The 13,486-nt window shown below is 36.1% G+C and overlaps 3 protein-coding genes across 3 annotated transcripts; all 3 read left to right on the forward strand.

Moving 5' to 3' along the window:
• Positions 1–1,384: 1,384 nt before the first annotated feature.
• On the forward strand, positions 1,385–4,946 carry LOC125502907 (neo-calmodulin-like; the record flags this gene model as incomplete). Its single annotated transcript, XM_048662385.1, is given in 4 exon segments — positions 1,385–1,520; positions 2,385–2,520; positions 3,068–3,216; positions 3,296–4,946. Coding segments are annotated over 4 exon segments (453 nt in total), but the record flags the coding sequence as incomplete, so codon positions are not given.
• Positions 4,947–5,723: 777 nt separating this feature from the next.
• On the forward strand, positions 5,724–9,743 carry LOC109536738 (membrane-bound alkaline phosphatase). Its single transcript, XM_019903085.2, has 10 exons — positions 5,724–6,200; positions 6,281–6,427; positions 6,627–6,760; positions 6,982–7,216; positions 7,283–7,423; positions 7,558–7,746; positions 8,843–8,980; positions 9,034–9,168; positions 9,225–9,401; positions 9,453–9,743. The coding sequence occupies exons 1-10, from the start codon at positions 6,110–6,112 to the stop codon at positions 9,656–9,658; spliced, it is 1,593 nt and encodes a 530-aa protein (XP_019758644.1). The 5' UTR covers positions 5,724–6,109; the 3' UTR covers positions 9,659–9,743.
• Positions 9,744–10,456: 713 nt separating this feature from the next.
• LOC125502900 (collagen alpha-1(I) chain-like) lies at positions 10,457–13,105 on the forward strand. The gene is made up of 5 exons (XM_048662376.1): positions 10,457–10,542; positions 10,726–10,819; positions 10,927–10,974; positions 12,442–12,540; positions 12,592–13,105. The coding sequence occupies exons 1-5, from the start codon at positions 10,471–10,473 to the stop codon at positions 12,915–12,917; spliced, it is 639 nt and encodes a 212-aa protein (XP_048518333.1). The 5' UTR covers positions 10,457–10,470; the 3' UTR covers positions 12,918–13,105.
• The last annotated feature ends 381 nt before the right edge of the window (positions 13,106–13,486 follow it).

Here is a 13,486-nt window from a genome sequence, read left to right on the forward strand (position 1 = left end):
AAATTATTGGTTGTGGGTCTGAAATAAAAAGTTAGATCTTCAAATGGGACCGTAGCAATAGACCAGACACTGAAATTGGCAGCGAATAAAATGAGAAAAATAAAAAATTAGAAAAATAAACTGTTGCGGTATTCGCCATCTGCTGCCAATAATTCCAGATAAATAAACAATAAGTAAAAGTAACACAACAGGTTCTCCTAACTGGATTTTCTGGGATTTACATAATTTCGCTGGACGTTTTCCCGTAATTGAAAACTAAAGCCATGAAAATGATCATGCTTCAAAACGTTTTTACATTTTTCTTCGGAGCGGGTTTTAAATGGTTTTTGGTCCAGCAGGAATAACGTTTTTCCTCTTGGACCGATTTCAAACACCAGGTCAAAAATTCAGTTCGAAGTTCAAAATTCCAGTTGGGACTATTGAAGCTTTTTAAGAAAAATTTGACAAAAATTTGGTTCAAAAGGATGATTAAAGAGTCGGTTAAATGCGGCAATTCTATCTTTAGATAACTGCGTACCGACATTTGCCGTCCATCCAATGTCACAACAAGCAGAGTATTAAATTTAAACTGGCTGCAAAACGTCGGGATTATTTACATTAAATTTCCATTTAGTTGTATGAAAAAATCTCCAAACCGTATTGTTAGTAGCTGGTGCAACTCTATCAGCTCATTATTTGCAGAGCTCGGTTCTCAAGTGGCAAAAGTTGTCGTTTGCCCGCCGGCTTTTCCAAAAAATTATTAATAGACTTTGTATTTCAGGCTCGGTGCCCGTTTTCTTGTTGCCATATTCAATATCGTGTGATTAAAATGACAAATAATAGCCATCGATATGACAAAGAATACTCGAGGCTAAAACGGCTGACCAGTGAACTTGAGATTCAACAAACTAGCGTAAGTTTGCTTGGGGGTGCAAGTCTGCTAGTGTGAAATTTGTATTTAAATGTTTATCAACTTGCTTGATTTCCGCTTTAACCGTTTTCCATCGCACGGGTTGCCAATAAGAATAAATTATTTTTAGAGCCGCAATTTACATATTGGCGACGAAATACACATCATATACAAATTACCCTGGTCAAGGTGATAAACCAGTAAAATTTCCAAATTGTTTAGCTGGCTAAATGGACGGAATCAGTGAAAAAAAAAGAGAAAAACATATTGGTTTGGCACATTGGCAGAGTTTTGAAATACTTGCATTATCCTGCAATATGTTGAAAACCTGTATCAATAAAAAAATTCTGTTTATTCCATTCGGATTTACACGACTCTGTATATTCAAGTTTTTAATTAATTACATTTTTGCTGATGGTTTTTTCAACGAGTTCAACTTAACGAATTATTGCAAAGTTTCACTAGATCAATGAATCAGGCATTTTTTTAATGCAGACTGAATATGGACTTTCGGAAGATCAAGTCGCCGAATTCAAAGAGGCCTTTATGCTCTTCGACAAAGATGAAGATGGAATGATCACTATGGCCGAATTAGGAGTGGTTATGCGGTCTCTAGGTCAGAGACCAACAGGTAAAAATTTGATTTTTATTTAAAAACAAGTTTTTTGCAAAGTACTGGTAAATTGCTCTTGGACTAACAATATTCTACTAGAGCGTCGAAGTAGGAAAATTCTAGTCAATATTGATTAATCATTAGATAATTTCCAAAACAAGAAACATTGTTTAACGTCTTCTTTTCACCTGATGTTTCGCAAGAACGAGTGACTTACATTTTCAGAGTTGATTTGCAAACCACCTTGGAAATTCCATTCCATAATGGCTGAAAAGCTGAAAAACTCATCAGTTTCCGGACTACATTGCTTGGCTTTCCAGCAAAATTCCTCTGAAGATGCCAGCCGCTACTGCTTGCGAAACATCAAGCTATTTGGAAAAGCTAAATTATTATTTGTTTTGTTATACGATTTTGTTCAATTATCCGTGTTGTCAAGCTGCTTTTTCTGTTCATATCTAATCAAGCAGACTCAGAAACCAATGCCATGCTTAGTGATGCGGTCCGCAAGTCCATAGAATCATTTTTACGTTAATTCTTTAAAGAAACCAATTCAATGTGACCCTTATTAGTGACCCGTACCAAACAATCAATTTCATACTGAGATTGTCTGCAATTAATTGCAAGTAAAAAACTGTTGATATCAATAAGATTTGTGTTCTTGAAAGTGGCGATTTTTTCGAGTTTTTAAGTAGCTGCACCAAGCGAACCACTTCTGAAGATGCAAACCGGAGATAAATTTTGATTCCCGACGTCCTAAAAACGCGAAAGAATCACCAGTTTCAAGAAGCGACCGCACAAGTTTATGTGTTTCGAAAATGAAAAAAATTTGTTTTTATTTTATAGAACAATAAGCGGGTGTTAAAAGTCGATATAATTTTTCAGAGACGGAGCTGAGAGATATGGTGAACGAGGTGGACCAGGATGGAAATGGCACCATAGAATTTAACGAATTTCTGCAGATGATGTCCAAGAAAATGAAAGACGCTGATGGTGAGGAGGAACTTAAGGAGGCGTTTAGGTAATTAACGAAAACATCGACAGAGATTCACCAATTTATCTTCGATAGTTTAAATTACATTTTTCTTTATTTCTACTTAGAATCGAAGAAAGTATTCTTAGAAAGTTCCAAAGAATGTCCTTTAAAAATTGGGCACAAACTGAAAATATTCCATATTTGCAGAATAAACGTATTACATATACGCGTAAAGCCATTAGTATAAATTGTCAAGCACTTGGCTTCATCCCAGCGTCGCCTTTCTAGTACATAGGCAACAATTTTTAAAGTTTAGGGACATAAAATGTTTGTTATTTTTATATCAGGCTGTAGTTTCCTGAAGCAAAATTGCGATATTTAGGAAACGGGATTTAGGTTTGCGTGCTCGAACTTTATTCACTTGGGAGCATTCGATTTAATTAAATTGAAGCAAATTCGATGAAAACAAAGCGGGATCTCAATACAGCAGCATGTTTATGTATTTCCGTAAAACCACTTACAAAGCGGTGCATATAAAATGTCTATTTTCCCATTAACTAATCAGTAGTTAAGACTGTTTGGGGTTTTTCAGGGTGTTTGATAAAAATAACGACGGCTTGATATCGAGTATAGAGTTGCGCCATGTTATGACCAGTTTAGGCGAGCGATTGTCCGAAGAAGAAGTTGATGACATGATTAAAGAAGCAGACTTAGATGGAGATGGCCAAGTGAACTATGAAGGTAATTTAATTTTGCTTAAACCATTTTTTTCACTTTTTTCTAAACTGAATGATTTGCGAAAATATTCGTTTGCTTTCAGAGTTTGTGGGAATTCTCACTTCCAAAAACTAGTAACGCAGACTGCTTGAAAAATGGTCCAATTTCAACTAGATTTTTGACTGCTACTGACTTAATGCACGGCTCTACCAGAAGGATTACTATACACATTTATATCCATACGAATTCTAGCTTTAACTTTAACTTGATTTGGTGTTTGGTTGCAGGATTATTTGCCACCCGTTTGCTTTTTCCTCCTATCACTCTGTAAAGTTGTTAAGTCTTCCTACTAAATTCTAGTCTTTATTATACATTTTTATAATCATAAGGTAAGGTAAGTGTACAACCATCCTTGTTGTACAACTTTATTGCAATTATGCAGCTAATTATTGGATTTTTATTTTCGTCGTTTCCAAATCGTTTTATGTATATTTATTTGAAGCTGGCGCAAACCTGACGAGTTTGGCTCCATTTTCCATTCTGCATCTAAGCGAAAAAATAAGACAAACATTTATACATTTTTGATTTATTATTTTTAAATTGTTATTCAGATCTGAAAATGATGGGGCATAATTTCACTTTGCTATTGAACAATAATCAAGGTAAAAGATATCAAAATTATAATTACAATACGATTTGAAATTTTGTTTTGCAAAAATTTGCAGGTTTCAAAATTGCGCTTCCCCCATCATACAAATCAATTGAAAATTTGAGTTTACCAAAACCACGGCAAAAGTAGAATAGTTTGAGAATAAATGTTCAATGTAATCTGTAGGAAATAATGTATTTTTAGGACTGATGTTAAATGTAACGATTGCTATTGAATTCGCGACAAAGGGTTTTAGTTGTAAATTTTCTTATTAAAACGTATATGTGATAGGTTGATTAAGATAATTATAATATATAAACATACATTCACTAATAGGCTTTAACAAATTGGAGAAATAAAATACTCATATTTTTTCAATCTTGCCATTTAAATGCTGATTTATCTTATTGTTCAACTATTAAAGTAAACCATTAGACGTGTAAGGAAATTGTAATCATTTTCGTTTCTTAAGCTTGCTATATATAGGCGAAACAGTAAATTTTCTGAATTGCTTACAGCTCAATTTATTTTTCTTGGTAGATCTTTTGCTTTTGACCAAGTTTATATGACATGTTGTATGCTAATTTCGCTTTTAAATATCGGTTTTTATTCCTGCTTTAGCAGAAGTTCTTGTTTAGTATACAAAAAATACAATATCTGTATTTTTACAATAATTGCACTTTTTTTCTAGTATGTTCCAGATGTGGGAACTTGGGAATACGAAAAAAGCCTTAAACAAGCAAATTACTATAAAAGAGAATATGAAATTGAAAATTAAAGCAGATTTTTCAGATTGAGCGGTGCAAACTTGTATTCTCAATGTTTCGAACATATCCAGGTTTTGTAAGTGTCATGTTTTTATTCCGTACACTATGAAGCCTAATAAAGTGAAAAAATGCTAAAGGAGAGAAATGTTTGTTGCCTATTAAAGTAGCAGAAGAGTGTGAACTTGGAAGGATTGGAAGAAAATAAACCAACTCTTTGCATCTTTTATTGCTAGAAAATTGTACTGTTGATTAAGTTTTCTTTCAATAGATTCATAAATACTTAATACAGTAATAGACAATAAGAGAGTAACAATTAGACAAATAGACAATTGTTCATACGCGTTTTGATTAATTGAGCAAAATAAGCTTGAAATATTGTTGCTAAAATATGAAAGACAATGGCAAAACTTCTGTAAAGGAACTGGAAAACTTCTGGTCTTCTAAAGGAAAATTTTCCTGTCGAACTGAATCAAGAAGCAGAAAAAAGTACTTTTTATTATTAATAAAACTTAAAATTTCCTGATACCATCTATCTAAAATTTGAAACTTTAGAGAGCAGAGTTTAGACAAACGCTTTAAAAAATAATTTAAATTTGAACTGGCTCTCGACATTGGATGTTTGCGATTGAGGAAAATACATTTTTCGATTATTTTTTAAAGGGTATGTTAAAAGTTCTATAAAACTACAAATGGAGTTAGGAAACCAACCGGTTCACTTGAAATTATTTAATGATTAAGTTAAGCCTTCCATTTCCTTGTTTTTGAATGATTTGGATACAGTTTCAGAATATTAAAACGTTATAATGTGCGTTTCCTGTTTTCACTGACTTGGAAGCAATTACTAGTTCAATTTGCGCTAAACTTAGACTAATCAAATTTTTTTTCTGGTCTGGCATATAACGGAATAAATCAAGCAGCTATTTCCAAATAGTTTGTAATCTAGTAGAATTTGGTAACCATAAAATATGTAGAAGATAGTAGATTTTATCTAAACTCATCTCAATTTACAAGGATTAAAAAAATCGCCATTCATCAGCTGAAAAATGGGCTTGCAAAACATTTCACTTTTTTTTTAAGGTTTAGCATTTATTTAACGTGTGTTTCAGAGCTTTAGCGTGAAACTTTTCAATTCGATAATACGATATTGTCCGTAAAACGAATAATTATCAAGTGCATTTAGAGATTTTTTGTTACGAGGCGACGATAAACCGCGTGCGGACAGGGAATTTCACAAAAACGTTTAACAGGATTTCCAAGGATAACAATGAAAATTAAGAAGCGTTGAATGCAAAACTGTGAATTAATGAGGTTTTTTAATTGATTGACAAGAGCACTCGGCTTGATACTCTGACCTTAAAATTATGCACCTAAGAGGGAGAAATGCCAATTTATGTGCAGATATTTATATCATTTACCGTTCCACCGGTATTAATCTAATTGTTCGTGTACTTTTAAATGCGAGAAATCCTGTCCAGTGATCGCAAACTTCTTTGAAAAAAAGATGTATTTGTTTAACGCTTTTATTTTTGGTTGTGTTTTGATATGTGTCTCTGTGGCTAAACCTTCAACGACTAAGAAACGTGACTATCAGGGTAAGAGAAATTTAATTTTACAGCAAATAAAACAAAATGGGATTTTGGAATTTAGTTGTATTTTATGGGGATTTTTCCAGCTCAAGACATCGATGTGCAGCCGTACGCGAACAAGTTGATGAGGATGAAAAGTCCCGAAGAACTGAAAGCTGAAGAAACAAAGGAGTACTGGAAGGATGTTGCGTTAAATGCTATCGCAGAACGACTGGGCCATCACATGAACTTTAGTAAGAGCGATTGATTTTCGCTTTCTTCATAGCGGCTTTAGTGACAATGTGCTACATTCGTTCAATTCCTCAAATTAAAATTGTCAAAACGTCTTTTTGGTTCCAAAACTGTTTCGGAAATCGCAGCTTTGCGCCAATTTTCCACATTATTCTCTTCAAAAAGTGGGAAGTTTTATTAGCGTGCGTATATTTCCTTTAGATACAGCCAAAAATGTAATTCTTTTCCTGGGAGACGGAATGTCCATCCCAACTATAGCTGCCACCAGAGTGTATTTGGGAGGAGAAGAGAAGTCTTTGTCGTTTGAACAATTTCCATACACCGGATTATCTAAGGTGAGGCCAAAGGCAACGAAATCTACAATTGTTTGGTTCGTATGCAATGAACAATGTACTTTGAATTATTTATTTTAATCCTTGATATGCCAGTAGTTAATGGTCAATTAATCTGTCGTCTAGTTGGTGATGAAATTTCGAAAATTATTGACTAATATTTGCAATGTCCAATAAAGAAAATGAGTTACTTCAGCAACTAAAACCCTCTGATAATGTTTCAGACTTACTGTGTAGATCATCAGACGGCTGACTCAGCTTGCTCAGCTACAGCGTATTTGGGAGGCGTTAAAGCGAACTTGGGAACAATAGGGGTAACGGCTGCAGTTAAGCAAAAAAATTGCTCAGCTATGAATATGAAGGAAAACCAAGTGGACTCGATTGCCAGACTGTTTCAGTTGAAAGGAAAGCGAACTGGAGTAGTGACGACAACGAGAGTTACACATGCAACGCCCGCAGGTATTTAAATTAATTTTAAGCGGTTTTTTTGAAGAAAATTGCAAGAAAAACGTTTACTTTCCGTAGGAATTTATGCACACACTTCTGAGCGTGATTGGGAATCCGACACTGATGTTATGAATTTCAACGGCGACATCACCCAATGTGAAGACATTGCTCATCAGCTTATCTTCGGAAGCACTGGACGAAACTTGAATGTTATTTTAGGTGCGTATATGCTGTTCATTTTTCATTGCTCAGATTTTCATATTTGTCTCGTTAATTTACATTTTTCTGCAAATATCTGCTACACTAAGCAGTTACAGGACTTCATACTCAAGATGCTCTTTTAATCGATTTAGGTGGAGGACGCAAGAACTTTCTTCCCAGAGAAGTGCAAGATGAAGACGGGAACAGTGGCGATCGATCTGACGGAGTAAACCTGATAGAGGAGTGGAAGAGATACCGCGAAAGCCAAGGCCAATTGTACGAATACGTTTGGAACAGAGAACGACTTTTCAACGTGAAGGAAAACACTGAATATTTGTTGGGTAAGCGAAAGGGTTGCACCCTCCAAAACCTTTTGTGTCTTCAAGTCTGGTCGAGTCAACTTCCAATCGCTGCCGATCCTCGGTTGGTGTAAGCCTGTAAAAATCTGAAAATGAGGAAAAGTAAAGGCGCTTCGATGCATCCAAATCTCACAAAACCCCTAAGGAAACTGAACTAAACAAGTGCAGATTTTGAAACGCGCTCACCTCAGGCACCCCCAGGACCGGCTCGAAACCGGTTCTGGGGGTGCCTGAGGTCTATTTCAAGAGGTCTTGACGGCTCTGCTGATGGCAAAGCCTTTCATTGTTCCCTAAGGAAACTGTTTGAATAAATTGGTCAGATTTTGAGAAAAACTGTTTCAGAACTGGAGAAAGAAAAGCAATGGAGTATTCAATAAGAACCAGAACATTAATCAGTAGCACAAATTAAATGGATCTGTAAATTGTAAGTTTTTGGGGGTTTTCGGCCGGCCTGGAAAATAATTTATTTCGAACGTTTCGCACGCATGAGTCGCTTACATCCTCAGAGGTCTTCGCCCGAAAGCTGCAGTCCGCTGAAACGTTATTAAGAACTAGTTTTCCAAGCTCGAAAAACTTCGCAGTTTCAAGCAATGACCGCTGAAACCCTATTTCAATTTTACTTTTCTGTTGTTCAAATTTCGTTATCTAATTAATGCTAGCAGCTTCTGATGTGTTTGCTTCGTTCCCATTTCTTCTCCCAACCATCCGACATTTCCTTGCATCTCTTGCAAATAAATATTTAAATATGTTACTCGAAGCCCAGTTCCCTGCTGTTTGTGTTACGTAAATATGATACCATTCTCCGATATTTATTAAATACCTGCCAAAAATGCGCACTATTAAGCGATTTTGAATAAATTTGAATAGTTTGCATTCTATATTTTATGGCTTGCATAAATGTTCGCGATCCAAACAAGGTGGTTCAGTTGATATCGATCAAAAACAACCTTCAGACCGCAGTATTTTCGGAAGGTCCATCAGGTAGTAACATGGATGTCTTCTGAAAAATCTCTGGAATTCTGAAGGAACAGTTTCAATTGCAGAAGTTTAACACCCTTGTTTTTGTTTCTCATTGCAGGACTTTTCCAGCCTGATCACTTGAACTACAATCTGGAACGAGACCCCCAAACTCAGCCATCGTTAGAAGAAATGACTGAAGCAGCTCTTCGCGTTCTGGACAAACCTGGCTCTTCCGGCTATTTCTTACTTGTCGAAGGTTCATCCTAACTGCTCAAAAATGAACTTTTGCTTAACAAATCTTTCGTTTAGGGGGTAGAATCGATACGGCCCATCATTTGAGTTGGGCGCGCAAGGCGCTGGATGAAACCGCCGAATTTTCCAAGGCTGTCCAGAAGGCTCTCTCTTTGACAAACCAGCAAGATACTCTTATAGTTGTTACGTCTGGTAGGCGAAGAAAAATTGAAAGAACCGATTAGTAGATAACGATGGTTTTATTGCAGATCATGCACATACAATGAGCTATGCTGGATATGCAGCCAGAGGGAGCGACGTTTTTGGATACGCTGGTACCGCAAGCGATGAAGACCCTTATACCATCCTCAACTACGCCAATGGGCCTGGTTACAAGCCCTTTATGGCCACTGGCCAAAGATATGTGCCTTCTCTAGAAGAAATGAGTAAGACTGTTCCGCCAGAAAAAAATCCAATTTTAAGCTGGGATTCTTTAGATAATCTGGAGTTCCAGTGGCCGTCGACTGTTCCCAAGAAGAAGGAAACTCATGGCGCGGACGATGTAGCCATATTTGCTAATGGCCCGTGGTCTCACCTGTTTTCTGGAGTGATGGAGGAAAACGTCATTCCTTACTTGATCGGATTGGCTTCCTGCGTCAGCCCTTATATCAAATGTGAGGACTTACACCCCAAATTGCCGTGATTCGGGCTGCGACAGAAGAACTAAGCTGTGATAATTTTAACTGACTTACACATGTGTTACCTATAAATAAACCGTTGTTAAAACATACGCGAGTTTGATTTTTTGCGAAATATTCCGTGGAAATGAATCAATTTCCTGCACACCTGAAATGCAGTCAAGTATGAATAAATTTTTTAATGAAAAAGTCCAGTCGCACTTTTTGTGCTTTGCATAATTAGCCTGCTCGATGACTCGCTCAATATGTTATCTGGAAAGTAGCAATAACATTTTTTAGATCACAATCTGATCATATTGAAGCAGAAATCAATATCTTCTTCAACTTTTGAAAAGCTGAATATTTAAATAAAACGCTAAATGCAATAAAAGTTCGATTAAAACCCACTGTAAGGATCGCGAAATAACTTTCATATTGACAATATTGATGTTCGAAAATAGTTTTTGCAATACCAAGCTCTGAGCATCTCGTATTGGCTAACGCTATTGAAAATGGGCATTTTGCGAAACCTTAGGCCTCTTTTAATAAAACCGTTTTATTAATTCAGTTTTTTCATAATATTAATTTCGGGTTCTTTGTGTGTTTGTCAAGCCCAGTGCAATTTCATGTTCAAATACGAATGTAAAATATCAGTAGCCAGATTTTAATAATCATATTGATTCAGGCCGTTTTCATGCTCATGAAAATTGAGATTTCCGCAAGCAAATGGCAATTTTCCCGGCTTTTATTGAGGCTGGAATTTATCGGGGAAAATAAGCTGAAACGCGCCAAAACTTGAGAGTGGTAGTTGGAATTAATAATTTGGATCTACATATAAATGCGGATTTTGAGAATTCGACCGCTAGTTGGGTGTTTGTTGTGGACCATCGTTATGGATTTCTTCAGTTTGGTATGTTGAAATTTTTTTTCTGCCAAAATTTAATGAGCTTTAATAATTTACTTGCTTCAAGTAGTTGAAAGTGGAGCTTATTTTTTAGTTTACTTTTGAACAACTGAAAAATGTATTAAACATCAACACAAAAGCGATTTTTTGCCTGCAATAAGTGAATTTTTAATTGACTGAACTTTTCAGGCAATATTAGTTGCACTCACAGCATTAGCAAACGCAAAATCGTTAATTAGACCACGAAGAGATGATGATGGGCGTTACCATCCTGATAGCAGCGGTGAGTGAAGTTCCAAGCTTAAACTTCATTTCAAATAAGTACAGTAATTTTTATATTTTTTTGTATATTAAGGCTTAAGGCTTTACACGAGTTATCTTTGCTTGTAGGCTCGTATCGCGTAGACAACAGCGGCAGCTACTATAATGATAACAGTGGTGAGTAGTATAATCTAAAATTATCATTAACTTATTAATTATGTTGGTTGGAATGTTGGTTATGAAAGTCTATGAAAACAGGGCATTTGGGGTGCGAATTTAATTCATTTTCGGTGTTCTTGTGGTGTGAATCTGGTTTTATTCTGAAAAGTATTTATTTCATAATTCGATAAAGCACAGTTTCATGCGGTTTTTCACTTTTGCAACGTGCATTTCTGAAGCCGGTTTCTGAGCAATAACACCAACGTAAGTCCAAAATACGCTTTTCAGAAGCATATTTAGAATACTGCAGTCGACTAACTGGTTTCTTCATAATTCATTGCTGAACTTTGGATAGTTTTTGCGCGATTTTTAAATTTGCGCTCTGCTCTTCCGATGTTTTTATCTGAGCAACTGCGCCGGATTTTGGAACCTGGGTATCAGAAATCAGTAGTACAAGCTTCTGTTTACTTTATGTGTGAATTTGGTGCTATTTGAGCAAATGCTTTGTTCAGAATGAATTCTTAAACTGTAGAAAAATTTTGCGCGTTTCTTATTTCTGACGTATGCTCTTCTGAGACGCATTTCTGAGCAACTACATCAGCCATCGATTTGAAAATATTAGCACTGAATAAGGAAACTTTCAGTTCATTTGCGCTGTCAATTTGGATCTATTGCATCCATTGAGACATTTGTGATTAATTGTTGAACTTGGCAATTTTTTCGCGCGATTATTTACATTTTTTGCTTGTCATTTTTGTTGGTTGAAATGCCCAGAAAAAATTATATTTGTGAAAAATTTAATTCTAATGAGGTGCAACATTGATCAAGATTAATGACGACTGTGTTTTTATTGTGCTCTTGTTTATTTTGTCAATTTTCGATGCTTTGTAATATTGGATGGAAAGGGACAATTCCACTGAAAATGCATTAGTTGGTTTTACCCTAAACCATCAGCAAACGTCCATAAAATAATATATTTTTTTAAATTTTATCTATATTGATAATGTTTTTGTAAAATCATTGTTTCATTAGAAACAGCACCTTGTCATTTGCGAACAGTGGGAATCTGAAGAATTTTTTTACAAAAATGTGTGTGATTCTCACCAAGCTTGAACAGAAGATCTTTTTAATAGAGGAACCATTCAGGTTAGCAGATTGTCAAGGATGATTATAAATATTTATTTAAATTATTACATTTTATTAATATATCATCGCCTTGAACTTTACGAACGATACCGTAATGCGAGGAATTTGGAAATTTAACAATCTAATGTGGCAGTGATTCATTTTTGTGGAAGATTGAGACAAACCCACATAATTGATTTATACATGAAATGTTGCAAACTGATTTAAAATCAAATAAAATCGGTGCAACCGAACTGAGTTTAGACGCATTTCTAATGTGTGGGATTTCATAAGTTTAAGCTTTCATTAGTTTGACCAATTTTTTAAATTCTATCAACATTCAAATAATATTCATTTTAGGCCAATATCGGCCGGACGGCGCCGGAGGTTACCAACCGGATGACTCTGGACGGTACGTTCATGTTCCTAATCCATACGAGCATATTATCGGACCTCAAGGTAAATAGTGTATTAAAGAAAATAAAAAAGTTAATTTTGCCATGATTTTAGGAGGAGTGGGTGGAAACGGAGGCGTAGGAGGCACTGGGGGAGGAGGAGGTCTTGGACCTGGAGGGCCTGGAGGACCTGGAGGACCTGGAGGCCCGGGTGGACCAGGAGGCCCAGGGGGACCAGGAGGCCCAGGGGGACCAGAAGGTTTTCTGCAGCCTCCAGGACCTCCAGGACCTCCAGGACCTCCAGGACCTCCAGGACCGTTCGGACCACCAGGACCTCCCGGACCGCCTGGCCCTCTAGGAGGCTTTGGGCCGAACCCATTTGGATCCGTACCAGAGCATCCACCTAGTTTAAATCTTAATTATTTGCCGGTTAAAAAATAACATGTAAACTAGAGCTTCGGAAGTGTAAAAGGGCTACGAAGCAACGGCTGGATTCAGAGTCATTCATGCCTTTTTCTAAGACGGCTCATGCGAAAACTAAAAACTGAAACAAGGTGAAACTTGCAATAACAGCATTGTAGCATTGTAAAAAACATTTATAACAAAAATACATATGAAATATTACATAATTTTCCGTTTAAATCGACCCAATTTTACTTTATTGTTCGGTTTGGAAAAGTGATATCGCAGCAATAACACCAAAAACCCCCTTTATCAGCTGTGTATTTTTTGCTTCCTGCCCTCCTCCGCAAAATTTGGAAAGCGTTAATATGTGGAAACGCTCTAAAAAAATTAATTTACTAAGGATCCAAAAAAATGTTCACAATCCGGCCAACTGAACATCTTTACCATTGTTGCGTTTTAATTAAAATTGCAGTTAAAATAAACCTGGGCATTATTGACGCAGAAACATAGTTTTCCAACTTATACATTACTAGACATCAAACGGCACGTAATAGAGTTTCTACGGAAGATATCGATAAGTAATTATTCACACATCAGAGGGAAAA

Source organism: Dendroctonus ponderosae, unplaced genomic scaffold, assembly GCF_020466585.1.
Source record: "Dendroctonus ponderosae isolate FM_Combo_2020 unplaced genomic scaffold, Dpon_F_20191213v2 Dpon_F_20191213_105, whole genome shotgun sequence".
In the NCBI taxonomy this organism is placed as follows: domain Eukaryota; kingdom Metazoa; phylum Arthropoda; class Insecta; order Coleoptera; family Curculionidae; genus Dendroctonus; species Dendroctonus ponderosae.

Bases quoted from the DNA above. Each gene is read 5' to 3' on its own strand.
- LOC109536738 (XM_019903085.2), top strand. From the start codon at position 6,110: ATGTATTTGTTTAACGCTTTTATTTTTGGTTGTGTTTTGATATGTGTC. The intron at 6,761-6,981 runs GTGAGGCCAAAG...ATAATGTTTCAG, and splicing joins CATACACCGGATTATCTAAG to ACTTACTGTGTAGATCATCA. The intron at 9,169-9,224 runs GTAGGCGAAGAA...GTTTTATTGCAG, and splicing joins TCTTATAGTTGTTACGTCTG to ATCATGCACATACAATGAGC.
- LOC125502900 (XM_048662376.1), top strand. From the start codon at position 10,471: ATGCGGATTTTGAGAATTCGACCGCTAGTTGGGTGTTTGTTGTGGACC. The intron at 10,820-10,926 runs GTGAGTGAAGTT...CTTTGCTTGTAG, and splicing joins TTACCATCCTGATAGCAGCG to GCTCGTATCGCGTAGACAAC. The intron at 12,541-12,591 runs GTAAATAGTGTA...CCATGATTTTAG, and splicing joins GCATATTATCGGACCTCAAG to GAGGAGTGGGTGGAAACGGA.